Source organism: Gambusia affinis, linkage group LG13 (genome assembly GCF_019740435.1).
Source record: "Gambusia affinis linkage group LG13, SWU_Gaff_1.0, whole genome shotgun sequence".
Taxonomy (NCBI): Eukaryota; Metazoa; Chordata; class Actinopteri; order Cyprinodontiformes; family Poeciliidae; genus Gambusia; species Gambusia affinis.
In genome coordinates this window covers 17,637,839-17,658,044 of record NC_057880.1, presented here as the reverse complement: position 1 = coordinate 17,658,044, position 20,206 = coordinate 17,637,839, and the positions used below count along the sequence as shown (strand labels likewise).

General features: G+C 34.9%; 1 protein-coding gene across 11 annotated transcripts in view; it reads right to left on the bottom strand.

The window, feature by feature from the left end:
- The window catches only part of LOC122842860 (neurexin-1a), a 234,750-nt gene that overhangs the window by 34,530 nt on the left and 180,014 nt on the right, over window positions 1-20,206 (bottom strand). For 7 of the 11 annotated variants that reach the window (XM_044137092.1, XM_044137087.1, XM_044137088.1 and 4 more), the window contains 3 exons: window positions 13,673-13,844; window positions 6,437-6,526; window positions 4,725-5,044 (listed from right to left, as the gene is read on the bottom strand). In XM_044137092.1, the coding sequence (XP_043993027.1) occupies window positions 4,725-5,044; window positions 6,437-6,526; window positions 13,673-13,844 (582 nt within the window). The remainder of the gene's footprint in view (window positions 1-4,724; window positions 5,045-6,436; window positions 6,527-13,672; window positions 13,845-20,206) is intronic. The other 4 variants (XM_044137089.1, XM_044137090.1, XM_044137096.1 and 1 more) reach the window with 1 other exon arrangement.

Genomic DNA, 20,206 nt, shown 5'->3' with positions numbered 1-20,206 from the left:
TGCAAAGTTCGGAGTACAGACAAACTGTACCTAATTACTACAACGCTGGGTACTTTCCAGCCCTGCACATTTTTAGTAATGTTTTCACTTGTGCCATTTTGTGCTTTTATTAGTTAAAGTGTGCCAAAACAGAAACCCACGTCTTATATTAACAGATGCTCACACTTTCATTACAACTGTAGGTTGATTTGGATGAGTCATCTTTCCCTTGACTACAAGCTACTTTAATTCAAAATGTTGATGGTAACTTGTAAAGTGTGGAATGGTATGACTTCATCTTATTTAGTGAATATCTTCAACTTTCACATTGTTGAGGAGTTTTTCTTAACGTTCAACATCCAGAATAAAATAAAAATGAAATCATGTTTTTGCAATAGCTGCACCAAAATATAGAAAAAAATTAACAATTTGTAGACTCAAGGTCTAGTAAATCACTGCTCAACTTCATACCTTTTCATTTGATTGCATTAGAAAATGAGATTTTAGTAAATACTGTGTCTTATGATTAGTTTCTGGTTCCTTTTTTCTTCCTTATACATGTCTTTGTCTTATTTATTTTGTTGCTTCATGGTAAAGCACATTGGTCAACTTTGGTCATGTTTTGAATGAGTGCCTAATAAATAAGTTTGAGATTCACATCCAGAATTAGGAATTCATATCACCCATCCATCCATCCATTTTCTGAACACCCTTCATCCCTAATGGGGTCGGGAGGGTTGCTGGTGCCCATCTCCAGCTGCGTCCCGGGCGAGAGGCGGGGTTCACCCTGGACAGGTCGCCAGTCTGTCGCAGGAATTCATATCACGTCTATGTGATTTTATGTACACAGTTGCTGTTTCATTGTCAGTAAATATATGCATAAGCATGGTCTAATTGGATGTGATTAAGCACTGTTGTATGTAAATACACTATTAAGACGTGATAGTTCAGCAAAAACAATACTCTACCTGCTCCTCATTCAGCAGTATGCAGACACAGCAGAAAAAATCAATGCAGAGATAACCAATTTAGAAACTATGAGCAAATCAGTTACAGTTAAGGCAAGGCGTCTGTCATTCACTATGTTTGTTGAGGAGTTTAGTGTCATCTTCTAAGATTAAGTCATTCCAACTGGGATTTGAATTAAAATCTCCTGTAAAGCTAATTTTGTCTCATAAATGTTTTTGTTTTTGTTTTCCTGTGGGTAATGATTACAGTACTCTGTTCTAAAATGACAATTGTCTTGTTAATAAAGCATAACTTTGCACTCAGGGGCTGTAGAAGGATTCCAAAATATCAGCCAGACAAGCATTCAAGGAACTTTCAGAAAGGGCGTGTGAGGAAAGCCGAACCCTTCAAAGTCATATGCATTCATTGTCTATGTCCACATTAGTTTCTATGTAAAACTTGGAGTAATTTAATTAATAATAATAATAATAATAATAATAATAATAATAATAATAATAATAATAATAATAATAATAATAATAATAATAATAATAATAATAATAATAAAAGCCTCTTGATAATTTTAATATTTAGGAGTTTTAGATGAATCTAAAAATGATGACATTTTCCAGAATTTTTCAAAATGTTGGTAATCAAGAGTTTCATTGTATGTGTATCATTTTTCTTAAAGAACATTCTCACTTTAATATTTCTTCAGATTTAAAATGTATTATCTGACTGAAAATTCTGCAGATTAAATCTATGCAATACATGCGATACATTTTGCAAAAACTATGTATAAGAATATTTTTTTAGGTTCTATACTTTATTTTTGATTCTTTTAAATGGAAGAAGAAAAAAAATAAAGTGCATTTTCTATTATATTGATCAATTCTGTAATCTTTTTTTTAAACTCACTCTCACATTGGAGATGGAATGAGAAAACAGTGAATTAAAGTTTTCCTATTTTAAATTCAATGACTACATTCAGATTTCTCACCAATTCTAGTGTCTGAGTGTTCAGTGTCCAAAAGAAAATAGTTTCCTACTGCAGTAACTCATCAGGCTGTTGTGTTAAATATATCCCGATGTTCTTGAAGTCTCCCAATGACTACAGTTTTCCATGTCTCATTTATCACCCACCCACATCGTTCAGCAACTCTTTAATACTGTGACCTTTTATCTTATATGGATGCCTCCGATGGAACTGTGGAGAACTGTATTGACATACAAAAATAGCTAAACCTGCTCATTTGTTCATTTTTATTCCATTAAATTCAATCCATCTGTGAAATTTTAAGTCAAACTGGTATCAACACTTCCATGTCGATCCCATGAATACTTGCTGACATGTACACTTTTTAAACAGGTACAAGAAGCTAGCATTCATTTTTTACTAACCCTTCAGTTGGAAGTGTGAGCTCAAACAATGGTAAGAATGGGATGAATGCATGACTGCAACAAGGAAAATTGTTATTGATTAGAGTATTCAAGTCTATCATTATACCAAGATCATTTCAATACTTACATTTCCTTTCTGTTTTCATTCTCTAAATAACCAAACACTCCCTATCTTTCCCTCTCATCCCTCAGTTTTCTCTACAATAATGTACATACATAAGAATGTGCTCAATTTTAGTTAATGTCTCTTCCATCCTGGGGCCGCTTCTTTTCAATATCTATATGCTTCCATTAATTCAAATTATACAAAATAATAAGATAGAATACCACAATTATGCCGATGACACAGAGCTGTACATTAGCCTTTCACCAGGAGATTACAGTCAGGTTCAAATACTCACTAAATGTATTGAGCAGATTAATGTCTGGATGGGCCAAAATGTTCTCCAACTAAATAGAAATAAAACTGAAATATTAGTGTTTGGACCAAAAGAGCATAGATTAAATATAATCACCCACCTTCAGTCCGTTGGATTAAAATGCTCTGACGAAGCCAAGAATCTGGGGGTGATCATGGATCCTGATCTGAACTTTAATAACCACATCAAATCTGTCATAAAACAACATACTACAATCTAAAAAATATTGCTAATATTAGACGACTCATGTCCCCATAAGATTCTTAAAAATTAGTTCATGCCTTTTTTTTTAGTAGACTTGATTACTGCAATGGCATTTTTACTGGATTATCAAAAAAAAAGCAATGAGAGAGCTCCAGCTTCTCCAGAATGCTGCTGCAAGAGTCCTAATTAAAACAAAAAGAGATCAGCATATGAGTCCAGTTCTAAGATCCCTCCACTGGCTGCCTGTTGCTCAAAGAATAGAATTTAAAATCTCCTTAATAGTTTACAAAGCACTTCATAACAGAAACCCAGACTACATTTCTGATCTTCTTCAATCATATATATCACTCAGACCTTTAAGAGCATCAGAATCAAACCTACTAACTATTCTGAGAGTCAGAACTAAACATGGTGAAGCAGCCTTTAGTTTTTATTCTCCAACACTCTGGAATAAGCTTCCTGCTCATTAAGACTGCCCCTACCTTAAGTTTATTTAAAACAAGGTTAAAAACCTTCTTATTTGACGTTGGCTATTCTTATTTTTTTAAACTCCGTTCATTCACTATATTCAAAATTTAAATGTTTATTTTATTTATTTTTAATTTGCTTGATTTATTTTATTTTTTGCATTTTTTTGTTGTTTTTAATTTTCTTGTACAAGCACTTTGAATTGTCTTTGGCTGAAAGGTGCTTTACAAATAAAGTTGCCTTGACTTGCCTTTCCAGCCAATTCAGTTTGTGCTTTGGTAATATTTCACTAGGAATTAAGACATATTAATAGCCTTTTGTCTGTTACTCCACCACCAATGATGTACATTCATTCTGCTGTAGAATGTTACTTAATAATAAAGTGTAAGGAAGTGTGTTAAAGCTAAAAATCACTAATATGTGATTTTCAGCCTTTGAAAAACAGATTTAAAAATGTCTTAAAATAGATATGCAGTGGTTTATTAGAATTTGTAGTAACAAAATTGTTTTCTCAACATTTTAAATTGAGCTATTAACTTATTTTTTGTAAATACAAAAATTCACACATTTTTAAAATGATACTAAACCTATCTATATTATAAGACTTTATAATATTTCCCTACCCAGTCCTATTAATCAAAAAATAATTAATCCATAGTGATGTTAAACTACTGGCTGATTAAACCTTAATAAAAAAAGTTCTATGATAATATTTAAAGTTCCCTCTATGCTTTTCCTGTGAATGAGCGCATGAGTGATGACAATTATCGCAATAATTTCTGGTACAATTTATTGCCCACCAAAATTGGTTTCATTACAGGCCTCCTTACTATACATATTTATGATAAAAGACTAGTCCATACTTTACCCTGAAGGATTTAATAGAATAAGACTTCTTTTCTTGGCTAAAACAACCCATTAATTATCTGATAACGTCATTGGATATGTTACACATTTTAACATTTAAGAGGTAACACACACCTGGAGGACTGATTAGGATGATGAAGAACCTATATGATCATTATCACTCACAGACACACCCACCTTATCCAACCATATTTGATTACTAACATGAGAAACGCTTGAAAGAGCACCTGCAGAGAGTACTCCAGCTGTGGAATACATTACTAAATATGATCGTTTTTTTAACTAAAACAAACTCAAGAAAGGACATGTAACACAAAATAAACTGAGGAATGTATTTTTTTAATGATTGCTCATCCAGTGTTTGCTTATCCACGTATGAACATCAATGAAATATATTATGAAATGTGTGTAGAAATTAAGAAAAATATATATTCCTACCTGCTGAGGTTCCCGCGGTGTGGTCTGTTTCATTCTCCTGGTAGATGCGGTGGTGGTGGTGATTTCCATGATGGATGTGGATGTTTCCGAGCGGTTGGCTGTGGTGCTTGACTGAGGCGTGATAGAGGAGGGAGACTCCCCAACAAGCCGAACGCTGCCCTGGATCTTTATATTGGGATCACCCTCGGCAGCCATGTTGAACACCTTTAGGCCATTGTAGTAGAGACCTGAGAGCTGGCCCTGAAAGGATCGACTCCGATCTCGCTCCCAGCCCCCAATTTGTATAGTGGTTTGGCTGTTGAAGATTGTAAGTTGTCGCCCTGCAAAAAAAGAATGTTACATACATACAGGAATGCTAAACTGTGGACTCAACCACTTTCACTAAAACAGGAAATAAAAGGACAGAAAGACAGATTATTTGCCCAATGGCTAATGGGGCCAATAAATTACAAGGTATCTGGACAAACCCTGGTAATTTATTGTAGTTATAATAATGAGATGACAATAAAAAGGGTGAGTAAAATAAAAGCTGAATGTAAAAAAAGAAATAAAAATTAAAACTTTGCTAAAAGGAAATTTTGCCAATAATAATAATAATAATAATAATAATAATAATAATAATAATAATAATAATAATAATAATAATAATAATAATAATAATAAATAAATAAATAATTTACAAATGTTATAGTAATGCAATTAATATATTTGGAAGATTTTTTAATAAAATAATTGGAACTGTCTTAAAAAAATTTTGAAAATCTAAATGAAAAAATAGAAATACAAATATGTTGTTATTCTATTGTTGTGTTATCTGACAGGTTTTCTTAAAATTTTACATTCAAACAGAAAGAGAAATAAATAAAATAGAGTAGAACAGACAGTGAGAGTAGACTTTTTATGTATCTAGACTCAAAAAAAGAAAAACAAACAAACAAAAAATACTATGAGACCCTGCTCTTTTACTTCTGATGCTTTTAGCAAAAGCAAAACAGGGGGGAAAAAATTAAACAGTTGTTGTGATTACAAAAAAGATAAAATATGAAATAAACTTTGCATACAAACAAGAGGAATAAACACCAAAAGAAAATAATAAAAATGAAAGGGCTAATAATATTTTAGCTCACAAGATGAATTAGTTATTGAACTATGAAAACACAGCATGCACTCAGTTTATTTTATATTACAGTTTCTTTATCTCAATGACTATACATGTTTACAATTGCCGTTAAAGGGACTCAAAACTCTAATGCCAATTGGTATTGCATACTATTTATCATTGCTAGCATTTTATCTGAATATATCAAACAACACTAAGTAATACCCTGTAATCTAAATATAATAAAAGTGTTTCAAATAACACTTAAACACCTATGAATAGCTAAACTACAATGTTTAGAACTATCAGTTATATTTACAGCAAAATAACACAGTACTTTATAGACATTTTTTTTATGAGTTTGGATGCATTTAAATTTAAATTTATATTTACAGTCCCTTTAACCATAAAGAAACACTTATTAAAAGAGGTGACATCTATAAAGTAAATACATTATTATAAAAACACTACCAACTAAATTTAACTGTTCAAAACATTTATATTTTTACGTTTTACTGAACATTTACTTTTTTAGGTTTATTATTTACAAAATGGTGCTACAACTTGGTTAAGATCAGTTTATTTTATTTGAAGTTTTAATCAGTGATTTTACCTTTGTCGAGTAGCCATTCGTCAACTACTCGACCGAGTCGGTATGGGATTCGCTGTCTAGCAAGCGTCAGGCGTTCGTTATCAATGTTGCCTTTAAAGTTTAAAGAGACATTTCATTGGTTACAATCTGTAAGGTCAAAGGTTAGATGTTCATACTTAAAGCTGGAGTTAAAGACTGCACAGAGTTAATTTAATATTTATTTATAAATTTAAAACACAGTATTTACAAAAACATAATTTGAACAAACTGCACTCTTTTTATTTTATTTTAGCCAACAAATTAGATTTAGTTTATCAAAAATAAGTGAATTATCATGGAACCGTTTCATTTTAATTAATAAAGCTATGTTATTAAACAACCAAAAGCACAAATTTAAACATAACCATTACCAAAAACTTCCCTTAAAATTTGTATTTCCTTCTGCATCTTTTTATAAGACGTTTTGGCCAGCTACACCAGAGAATCATCATTTAATTTTATTATTATGTAAATCTTTTATAGTTATGTTAACTTTAACAAATGTACCCCCATTTAACAACAGCCTATAAATATTAAGATGTTTGCAATATTACAATTAAAACAGATTACTCTCAGAACATCTGGTCAGAAGACAATGTCAATGTAAGTTCATAAACAGTTAACCCTGTAATAAAATGGCTTTGACAAAAGCTACAACTGGTAATGTTTTGAGCTTTATTGGATTACTTATGTTAGATAGGAAAATCTTTTTAAAACATAGCCCAAATAAATTATATAAGAGCAGAAGACCATCTGCACTTCAACATTGGAGGGACACGTTGGCTTTAATGAAGGAAAACTCTGCATCACCCTTTTGTCAAGGCCAATAACCTCTCAAAAACAGAAAACGTTCAGCAAAGTGGCACTGTCTCTGAGTGCTTTTCCCCTGGTATTGTCTGCTGAGATTGAATTCAGTCAGCTCTATTCTTCTGGCAGATTGACAATGTTTGTCCCATCAACTATATTAATTCAGTTCTGGCCGATAAAGGATCCTGTAGCTAACAATGAGTCAGCGGAGAATGGCCTCAGAGAGGAAAAATGGCAAAGAAGTGAACAGAAGAGGCTAACCTTGTAACAGATGCACGTTTGATCAGATGAAAGGTCTTGGAGATAAGGCGGCGCATAAAAAGACATTTTTAATCACATCAGCTTGAATTACTGCTGAGGATCAGCCACACAGAGAAAGGATTTAAAGCTCGTGTGTGCAGCTCCTGGTGTTTGGATGCAGTTGACTGTGCCAAGTTGAAACACAATGGTCTGTGAGTGAGATTTAGTGGAGCACTTTCACCTCAGCAACAATTCAGAAAGATTTCTTCTGCACTCTGAAAGCCACACAAGAATCTAGGGTGCTTAATATTACTTCATTAGCTAATGTGAGAACAACATTGCTAAACAATGCCCATTTTTCTGTTCGGAAAAAAAATAAATAAACATGGATGAAGCCCAGTGAGCCTGCCATAAAAAAAAACTCATTTAGTGCATTTTTAGTCTGTTCTTTCAGCATAATTAAATTTCCTTAACTATCATTCCTGTTACAGAAGGTGTTTGAATGCAAAACACAGTGATAATGCATGTCACTCATTTTCTTTTAGACCTAGACTGTGTACAATGCATAAATCTATTTTATTTATTTAAAAACACTGACTATGGGGTATAGTCATTTCTTAATAATATACACAAGTTTACTAAAACATAATTTTTTTTACTACAGTGAATAATCTCCCTGTCAACTGGATCCAAAAATGTATCAGAACTACCATTATTGGAAATAATATGCAAGTGGCCTGAAATAAAAGTAGAATTTAGGTATTTTCATTTTATCAATCTGTGTCATTCCTCAAAATTCTTTACTAAGAGAAATAAAGTCCAAATTGACAGGGTAGCAAATTGACTCAGAGCCTTAAGGAATTGCTTGTATAAAGAAAATAGCTTCTGCAAAGGAAAGAAGCCCAAAGGACCAACGGAACATTAAAGTAGCTTTTAAAAATATTTACAAGGCAGTATGAAATCATCTATCAGCTGTTGATTTGATGTTTTATTTTAACCGTATGAATGCAACCATTAATGCAAACTGTGATGAAACACATCCTGCAAATGCTTGGTCCCAGAGGGATTTAATATCACATAAATGAAATTTAAAGAATAACAATCGTGATTTTCAATCTAAACACAATCAAGAGGGAACATTTCATTTGACGCATATTTAATCAAATGTAATAAAATGTAAGCCTTTCTATATTCTTGAAGTAACACAGACTCCATTCACTATGATCCTATTAAGTTATTTCACATTACATAAAGCATTCTCTTTAAATTCAACAGCATACACTTTGAAAGAGCTCCTACTAAATTTTCTTCACTCACTAAAGTGTGGTAAATGGTTTCCCCAAGAGTTTTCGGCACAGATTATAGCTTGCACGATCCAACATGGGTAAATAGTGCATTTGTTGGGGGCAAATGTTTACGCAGCCAAACACAGCTGTGCCTCTCAGTATTTTCAATGAGACAAAATTATGAATAATCCTTGATTGCTGTTAGAATGGAACATTCATGGGATTTGTTAATTCCTGTCACCTCCATTTGCCAGTCATGGGGTGTTAGTTATGTCATCTCTCCATTTCCTGCCACTGCATCACCTCATCTAAGGAGAAATGCTTTGGAGAAATGCTAGCCTGCAGCTGATGGAAGGACAGTGAGGACATATAAATTTAGAGCTGAAAAGACATTTTCCATGATTCTTTCATCATTAGTCAGTGTAAATTTGGGAATACAAATAATTTGTTAAAGTAATTAAAATTCTAAACAACAGGTTCTCTGTGCAGCTACAAAAAGCAAATAAAATTATGAAGCAAAGATTACAAGTTTTTTTTATTTTATTTATTTTTTTTTTATTAGGAATGTAAGACACTAATGGGAAAACCTTGGGGGCTGCCAGGTGAATATAGGCAAATGCTCTATACAGTTAACACACATACTTAGGCTCAGACAAAGCTTGCTATTGTGCCAGAATCCTTCACGTCTGAGCAAAAATATGCACCAATTTTAAAGAGCTTATCTTTCTGGCTCTGCATCCAATGGCAGGCTCAGTTTATCTCTATACTGAGGTTAATTAAGTGTGGATATAATCAAGGTCTGATCATGTATTGATCCTCACTGCAGAACCATGGGGTGTTAAACAATGCTATCCCCCGGGCTTTGTTGCAGCCCATTCATCGTGCCTGCGAGCGGAGCCTGTGACTGCTGTTAAGCGGTGATTTGGTTTGGTGTGGGACAGCCTGTCTTATCTCCACTGCCAGGCAGCAGCGATTCAGCTGAGCTGTCCCACCCGACCCACCATGCCCTTACCCACTTGTTTTTTTTTTTTTTGTTAATGGAGTGGTCAGATAAGACAGCAACTCTATCTCATAACAAGCCCTTAGATTCTTACCACGTAAAATTGGCAAATATTCCAACACTCGGATTGTTTTTGAGATTATGTTTATGAGGGCAATTAAATAGGAGAAACCTACACAAATCTCTAAATTGTTGTTTTTTCTGTGCTGGGGCAACATAAGATCTGATGGATGGATCCTGGCTAATCTGGAGCCTCTTGCTGGTGCTAAATTAAAAGCTAATATTCAGGGGGGTGGGGGGGTAAACCTGGAATGCATTTTTAAAATATTAAGGTAGTGTGGTTACACCTGAACCTGATAATTCTAAGCTAAACAGATATTTAAAACCAACTATGAGGATTATGAAAGATTTGCTCTCATTGTGGCTCCCATAATTTTTTCATAAGGGTGGGACAGCTAAGCTATAGTAAAAGGTTTAGGAGGAAACAGTTAAAAAAAGAAAAAAAAGGAAAGTCATCCCCCTATTTTACACCCTTCTATTGTCTGACTACGATAGCCGTTGAACACTTCTTAAGCATGCAGTGTGATGACTTCTATGACAAAAGGGAAAGGCTGACTTTCTAGACCAAGGAAGAAAACGAGCAGAAATAGGTGGGAGCTTAGATGAATAAATCTCACACCCCTTATGTCAGAGACATAAGGGGTGTGAAACACCAGACCACACTGCTGAAAAACAGTGGGTGGAATCGACATGGGGGGTGGCCAGACAAAGGTAAAAAGGGCAGAAAAAAGAAGAAGGAAGTGTGAGCTAAGGAGAGGAAGAGACAGAGACCACTGTAAGTGCACCAAGCTCTGATAACAGTAAAAGAATAAGGCCAGGGACTTCTCCATTATCTTTGTGTGCAGTGCGTGTTCATTGGATGCTTCGATAGGATACTGCATTGTACCCTCTGGGTTTGGCAGCACAATTGTGATGGTATTACTTCCACGGCCAAGGCTCAGGAGAAGCGACTGATTTTTTTCTTTGCTGCACAACCCTATTATGTACAGAAAAAAAAAGAAAGATCGACCTAAACTACAACAAACAGGAGACTACTTATGTGTCTGAATGCACAGCTAGCATTTCAGATTGTCATAATTGTCCTAAAGACTTTTAATGGCCTTTAAGCATCTAGTATGAGACTTTTTAATGAGGTTATGAGGACAGTAGTTGTGGGTCTGTTGAAGCAATTACTTTCTTGCTTTTAGAGTGATATCACATCAGCCCCAAGTTCAAACTCACTGTTGATCCGTGAGTGGCCTAAGAAGGACGGAGAGTTGCTATTATGAGTATGTTATAGGAATACATGGATGATAATCAAACAACAGGCGAGCTGAGAGAATAATGACTTTGTGTGCTGGGGAAGGGGGGGGACCACACTGTAATTGTGATTAGATGTAATTAGTTTGCTACAGGCCTAATAATGGAGCCGGACTTGGCATTGTCACTGAAGTGTGATTGGTGGGGATGAGGTTGATATTTCTTTCCAGCAGCATTTAAAACCCATCACTTGAGTTATGTAGAGTTATGTACATAGTATCCACCCTTTAGAATATGTTGACAAGAATTTAAATTAGTCAAATGTTGGGCAGACAAGCTTTAACAGGTTTGAAAGCTGTAGATGGTCGCTGTCTTTTTTTGTCAGCATTTACCTCCTTAGTAGAATTACAGCCGAAATGGACAGCTGGGAGACAGAAGTGATGTTATTAAGTTATGAAGTTATTAGTAATAGTTACTTTAGCTGGATTAAACTGATGCCATATTGGATCCAATTTATAGAATGCATAGCTGAGAGATATTAACATAGAAAATAATTTTACTTTTCTAAAAAAATCCATTGTCTTCTTCTTCCCTCAACTCAACAGTCCAATTCAAATCCACCAGAAATGGACCCTTTCACTTTGCAACAGGCTGTCATTTGTGGGGCTTCATCAAAAACAGATTCAGAGTTTGATAATATTTACTTAATTAAATCAGGTGTTCTATCTGTCTGTCAGCCTTTCATTGCTCCAGGAATTTGTTAACTTTTCAACAAACTTTAATTGTTGATTTAAACAATTAAAGGAACTATAGTAAGCTAAATTAAACTTAAATTATTTTCACTTTAGTATAAACGTAATCTGTTTTCTATACTCTCTTAAATCTGTTATGACACAAAATAATGCAACTGCACTCTTGACAGGTCACCAGTACATTTTAGGGTTAGATGCATTCATGCACTGACACTCACTTCCAGTTGAGTCATTATTAACCTAACATGCTTGTTTATGGACCTGCGTGAGGAAGCTGGTTTACCTAGAGGGAATCTATGCATAGGGAAAATGTGCAATCTCCTCTCAAAATGAACCCAGTGAAGATTTAAACTGGCAACCTTCTAGCTGTGAGGCAACAGTGCTAACCACAGGAGCCACCTTAAAGCACGCATCTTTAAAGGCAGAGATGGGAGCATGACCGTGTTTAAATCTGCTTCACATCCTGTCACGACCACGTCAAAAGCTTTCCGTTTCGCTTTTCACCTCAGGCAAACTGTGAGGTTTGGGTTGCAGTCATACAACCATCTATCATTTAGATGAATGCACAATTCTCTGCAGAAAGGTCATTAAAGGTTAAGAAAGACAAGAACGAAATAGGTTCTTTTGTCTCTGCGTTTTGTGGCGTACACAAGTTGTGGTTTCTCACATCTTAACAGATGTGATTGTGCAACTTTTGCCTTTCTGGAACAATAGCTTGTACCTACAGCAGAACTCAGATTTGGATTTGCATCTGTCACTTTGACATGTCTTTGGCACTATGTAGCTTTTGTCAAAGCCTTAACGCAGATAAAGACGTTAAGAGTTTCAACAACACAAACAGTAGCATCAAAATTTGAATAACTGACATTTTAAGACTTTACAGAAACATACCAGTGTTGCTGAGTTTTAGTGGTTCACCAGTAGACTACTGCATATTTTTCACCTTAAAAAAGCAGCTCAAAGTTGCCTTTCCTAAAAAACATGGCAAATTTCTAAAAGGTTGAGTTGTTGACGGTTGGGAACAACATTTCAACTACTTCAAGCCTACTTTTCTTTTTTTCCAGTTATTTCCCATCCATTACACAGGGCTGCAATTACTGCATTCATCTTCTGCTGTCATGTAAAGTGTGTTTATTAAAACTGCTACACAAATGAAATTATTAGCAGCACTAAGAAAATTAACACAGCTTGGTTTTTGCGTGGATAATTGTGGTTTCTGCTGTCAAAATGATGAATGTAAAAGTGCAGTTCTATGCTTAAACCAGCTGTTAAAGGTAGCCAATCATCAACATGGTTGATAAGCACTGCATTTACTTTGACTGTTATTATAGGCTTGCCCAACACAATGCCATTCATCAATTAATAAATCAATCAATTATATTGATGAGGAAATAAAAATACGGCACACAGTTACAATAAATGTGGTAATTTGTCAGGGAATAGTCTATTGATCTAAGCCCCTTAGAGAGTAGACTGTAGGTGGATTGAAAGAGCATAACACAGAAATACAGACAGTGTTGTTGACTGTCCTTTGAGACTGTTTATTACTTAAGATTTTTAAATAGGAAAGTGCAACTTCAGCTTTGAGTGATTTTGTAAAGGTTATTTAACAGCCTTATCTTGACCATTATCTAGTAATAAAACTCAGCAACACCAGTGGGGTTCCTAACAGCTGTTGAAAACAGAAACACAAATAGCAATTAAAGCCTATGCCAGGTTAACATAAAGACATCCTAACAGATAAGACTTTAATAGCTGGCTTGATAACATCTAGGTCACTTTATCTCATATAGGCAGCAGCAGATGCAATTGTAGGCAAAGCAGTGGGACTCACCTGTGGGGTAGCGCTCAATGACTGGCAGGTCATCCACCTGCAGAGTGGCATTACCCCCACTCCTTGTAAACTTCACTATATGGTACTTTCCATCATTTACAAACTTTGATGTCTCCTCGATGTTTATGTCATCTGTTCCCACATTAAATACTACAGCAATATTTCCTTTTTCCTGAAAGGAGAAGAGCACAGACAACAAGACGTGTTAGCAATGATGTATTGTCACTGTGCACAAAGATGTTACAAACTATGTCAAATCATATTTGGATTTTTAAAATGCAGCTTGTAATTTGTGAAATATTAATTTGAAAATGTAAAAAAATATGCATACATACAGAAACAGTTGTGGATTTTGAGTTTTCCCTAACATATAATTCTTAATCTTTTTGTCTCATGAGATAAAAATATAGTTTTATTGTGAAAGGTTGAGAGTGAGCTGATGTTGGAAACAACATAATGCTTTCATGCCAAGACAGATTGCATCTATAAGTGACTCATTTATTTCCTGCATGATAAGAACTGCATTGCTTTTAGAGTTTTTAAAGCATTTTATAACTCAGATTGGTTTGTGGAATGTAACCAAGTTTTATTTTGTTTACTGCTAACTGTGATCCCATTGTTTTTAAAAAGTCTCCTCTAGAAGTGTCATATATAGCACCTTATTTTCTGTGTGAATAGCATTTATTACAATTTGTTTTTTCCATTGCATATGCATTGCTTGATGTTATCCAAGTGTGTGTGCATATATCACATTGAGCGTTCTGTTAAATGTACAAGAAATGCATTTCTTTGAAGGAGCATTATATACCAGTACCATATTTATTCCCACCTAAAATAACTAAAATTAAAAATAGATGTACCACATCAGGAGAACATTACTAGAACATCATTGTTCATAGCGTTGAAGATTTGTTTTTAACACTAGGTTTCATGTTTTTATATCTTGGCTGTTGTTGTAAGACTGAATACTGTGGAAATTTTAAAGCCTTGTCTGAGGCATTCAGAAAGAAGTCTGTGGCTTATGAGGCTGAGAAGAGGTTTGATCTCAAAAGAATTTGAAATCATTCATTGCAAAGTACTGAAATGGAGGGAATTCAAAACAACTGCCAACATGCCCAGGCTTGGCCTTGTAAAGCAATTGGAAATTGAAAGGGATCCCCTGATAAACAGAAGTCTAAACAAACTAATAAACAAGCTCACCAGCATTGAATCCACCATCTACCGTATAAGAGACAGTGTTTGACAAACATGTGAGATCCATCTGTCCGTTTTCTACACCTGCTTGTTCTTGCAGGATCACAGAGGGGCTCCAGCGGTCATTGGGTGAGCGATTGCCACAGACCACACCCACATACTTACAACTAGGACAATTTAGAGGGAAAAACTTAAGAATAGAATCCTGCATCATGACAAGGACCCAAGTTAGTAAATCTATCAAGAATTGGCTGTAAATTAAACATCGGAAAGTCATAGGAAGACTCAAAGCCCAGGTTGGGATGTTGCTGAGATGCTGTGAAATTTGTTGGAAATTAAATTTATGCCCAACTGTGTACATCTGTGAGAAGGGGAGCAAATTTTCCACAGTTCGATGTCAGAGACTGGAGAATGGCAATAAGAAGCATCTCACTGAAGTAATTTGAGCCTAAGAATGTAAGAAAAATGATTGGAGGTAAGGTGTCCTGACTTATTCTTCACCAAAAAAGATGTGTGTTGATATCTTTTGTTTCATATGTAAAACAAGGTTATTTTTTATCTGGTGCAATTAAATCACTTTGTATTTCAGAGATAAGAAGATTAGACATTGTTATGAGAACATTTATTAACAATGAACTGAATATTTAATGGGGCGTCCCAGTTTTTACACAATGAGATTCATTACCTTATGTATTATGCTGTCTATTTATATATTTAATTAAATAACAAAATTAAGTGAATTATTCAGCTAATATTAACTTTACCTACTAAGCCCCTTTGTGTACAGTTGCCATCTGGCACTCTTTATTCACTACAAACATGAATAATCCTCTTAACTCTGTCTTCATAAGGCACAATTCAATCTGTAAAGTTTTTTTAGGCCCTTTTAGGCACCTTCATTACATAAGCTGCATAAACTCCAACTAGGACGAAATAATACAAAAATACCTCAGAGGTTTTGAACTCATCTTATCCACAGTCTCCTTCACATAATGAGTATTAGCTTTAATAAGCTACTTTTACAGTACATGATCGAAGTCCCTCAATCCTCCTGTTTAATCCATTGAAGACGAGTGCGTATGTCGGTGCAGCCGACCGCTCTCTCTGCTTATGAGCTGCAGTGAAAGCAGCATCTGGTCAGAGGCTCAGCCTAGTATAGCGGCGCAGCACTTTGCATGTCATTATCCAGTCAGCACAACCAATATGCTGCCGCCTCACCATCTCTCTTTCCAACTCTCCCATGTGCACCGGCCGACTCCTTTTCTGAGTCCACCACTAAACAAACTTGAGTATGCATGCTCTGAGACCCCAGCCCCTTGAAGTGCACAGAAGAGTTGAGTATGTCAGAACTGCCAGCAGCCACAGCGCAATTAAAGCCATTTGTAATGTGTCACACCACATTACCAAAACTAGGACAATACTATGGTGTGTAATGTAATTTCAACAGATTATATAATCTGATCCAGTAAAGCTACAGTGCTAACATAATTTACTCACTGCTTGCAGGCCCCAACATCGACCTGCTAAAATGGAGAAGCAAATAGATACAACAGCTAAAGTCAGCTTTTCAGATCTGACCAAGGGCTAATCTGCAGACACTTGTGTTGTGTGTAAAATCTTGTTAAACTATGCCATTCAAAGAGATGTACTCTTCCACCACAAAACATTGACAAATGAGTTTCTCAGTAGGAGGAAGCACAGGAATAGAGTAGATTCCACTAGCATATGGTATAATCAGACTTTACACCTAGACTGATTTTCACACAGTTTCCTGAATTTTAAAGTCTTGGATAATGGCATAAAACATATTAAACAATCCTTTGCGATTTTAAAATGGGACTTTCTTTCAAGGACTAACGCATACTAAACGCATTAATTCTGAACTTTTTTATGACTATCGCTCTTAGAAAAAGAGACAAGGTAAAAAAAAAAAGTTTCAGCCGAGGCACTAACCCAATTAAAATCCTGCTTTTAATAGCCTCCTTCAATTGACTTTTAATGTTCCCTGAGGTCTTGTTAATAAATTTACTGCATTTAGTCACAAACTGCCAGCTTGAATTTTCAAAGCATAAAGAGCGCCTCTGCGGTGGTGTAGAAAGAGATGAGGAGGTGGATGAAAGACAGTAGAAAGGCATGTGGCAATCAGATTGACGAAATTAAAATCCAAGAGACAAAAGTATTTTTGACCCCTGAACTTTTATACATTTTCTTATGGGAAAATCAATTTAAAAAAAATATATATTTTACAGGGATTTTGTTTGTAGCTCAACACAAAGAAATATCTTTCAGCTCTTTTCACAAATGAAAACATAGCATTTATATTAACCTCTTGAGTCAATCTTTTCAGTAACAATTTCAAGTCTTTTGATATTTTGGAGGTCTTTTTTTAGGATTTGTACACCAAGATAATGAAAATGTTGCCTTCTCTTCTTTGCAAAGCTGTATCTTTACAAAGGAGTGTCTGTGAACATCAATTTCCAAGTCTTGAGTGCCTGTGAAAATCAATTTTCAAGTCTTGCCACCAATTCTCACATGAATTAAGATCTCACTTTTGACTGGGCCGATCTATTGCTTTAATGTAAATCATACTATTTTAAAAGTCCAACTGTATGCACAGGGTTATATGTCATTCAGTATTTAGCTCCATATATTTCCATTAACTGTATCTTGGTAGGATTTAATTTAGTGATACTCAAGAAAAAAAATAACTTGGATAAAAATACAAATACCCAAATTCTTGGGATACAACAAATGTAGTAAACAAAACTCCATTTGTTGTTTCTTCTGTTGTCTGAGATGTGATCTGTATAAAAATATTATATAAATATAAATCTGATACATTTTGACGTATGCTGAAAAGAGATTGACTTAGACAACTAGTTCAATGTTAATTTTAGAACTAAGACGAGCCTAATCCTGGAGCACAAATGGGGTGTTGGCTTATGTCAGGGAGTGATTGATAGATGCTAACATAAGCCCAGCCATTACACCCTGCTCAATTTTAGGGGTGCTCACTTGGTAAGTGCTGGTCCCCACAGGGCAGCCCCCCCAGGAACATACTGCACAGAGCGCACACATCGCACCCGAACAGCTCAGCCCTGCCTGACACTCGGCACGCTGCTTTGATTAATTGCTCATCAAGCTGCAATAGAGTTTAATTAACTGATGAAGTTGATCCACTATTCTCCTCTAATCTGCTCTTTTTTATGCTCCCCATCCTTGCAGCTGGAGGGTGGAGTAGCTGCAGCAGCACTCAGAGTGTCAGTTTGTCGTTAAAACTCCCCATCTGCACTCATTATACCAACACAGAAACTTGTTATACCAGCTATAAAATTACACAACATCCTCAGCAGACCAAGTGTTTTTTTTTTCCTCTGTAGTCATTAGGTTTGCTGAGTGGCATCATTTTTTTCTCCCAATCATGTCTGTAAACTATGTTTGAACAGATGTGTTAAACAGTCAAAGCAGTTTATTAAAATGACAGAAAAAAAAAAAAAAAAAAAAAAAAAAAAACTACTGCTACCTACGTATTTATCTCAGGATGTCCGTAAACAGCACATTACACGTTAAATAAATCAGTTTATCATACTGGTGTTTTAGTTAAAATTATATGGTGTGCTGTTTACAATATGCCTGGAGCTCAAACAAACCAACTGCAGCATGTCAGCAAGATGCGCTGGTGTTCAAAAGATTTGTTGGGGTTGGGCTTATTGTCCCTGCAAAAATGTAAAAAAAGAAAAAAAAAAAAAAGAGAAGATCTCAGGAGAAGTCTTACAGACTATGTTGAGCCCCTTCTCCGATTTCTGCAAAAATGAACACCTCAGCTTAGTCCATCCTAATGTTTTTCTTGTTCATGAGCAATTCGCATTGACAACCACTGTGCTCCTGTCACATTCTGTATCTCATCAGTCTGACACCACAGGACAAAAACACGTCTCTCTTCAGCGAGGATGTCTCTGAGGGGGGGTCTGCTGGCAGGTGAGAGACCACCTCTGTCTTCCCCTCAATATGAAATGTGTTTGTCTATACAGGATGTGTGCATGTTGAGGGGTTGTTATACTCTGGTGAAGCTAAATGTCTTTACACAGCTAACACTGGAACACTGTGCTCTGCACCTTATCTTTTAATTACTTCTGACAGTCTTTGGCTTCATTTTAAAGCAAAGCTTGGCTAATGAAATTACATTAAAAAAAACAAATAATGATGAGAAATAAAAGAGATTTTTTTTTCTGCCTGAACAGCATGTGGCCCTCCTGGTGATCATTATATACAAATTTATTTTAATGACTATAACAAGTAAAATTGGTAAAGAAACTATTAAGAACAAATCTAATTTTACAAGCCCACCACTGCTTAATAGAATCCTATTATTTATGACATTTGTTTAAATTTACTAATCAAATGTGAGAAAATCTTTTATGATTTAGAAAATGGTGACAAATCCTTTTAAAAGTTAAAATGTACATGTCAATCAGCCACACCCCAAGGCCTAATGATTATCAAATGCAGGACAGGATGACAACTAGCCTAACTTTGCTAAAGGATAATTTCTTTATTGAACAAGGTGCTAAATAACTTACTCAATTTACACTCTGAGGTAATTATAATCCTTGATGTAATTATAAAATGATTAAAGTGATAAAATAGTTATATATAAAATGCTTGGCTGCATTCTTTTCTTAAGCATTTCTTATTTTATGCTGTTATTCTAATCAAACTCTCAACATGCCTGCTAAAAAAAAAAAAAAATTATACTGGCAAAAACAAGGTGCTGAATAACTTTTACAATTTACACTCAGATGTAATTTTCAATTTATTGTTATTCTAATGAGCATAATTCAAGTGGTAAAATAATATAGTTAATGCTTGGCTGCATCCTCCCATTATCTGTTTATTTATTTACCTATTTATTATGAGCGGGTCTGTATAATTCCAGTTATTACAACAATCATCCAACTTTTCAGTAATTATCATTTTGTGTATCTCTATAAATTATATAGAGATAATTTATCATATATCCTTATCATTATATTGATGAATCTAAACTTCTTCTGTTGATTCATCACAATGTAATACCTTATAGCTTAGTTCCTTGGCTTATTCTAAAGCCAAGGAACTATATCAAGTGGTTTTATAAGAGTAAGGCTCATCAAAGACAAAATTTATAAATTATCAGACAACAGCAGTTGGAAAGATTGGCCAGATTAACAAGAGATAAAATGGTATTTCATCATTATAAGAGAAATGACATGAACATCTTAGTAGATCTCATAAATTTGAATATGAAAGAATATGAAAGATATATGTTGATATCACTGTCATCGGATCTGAATCTGAATC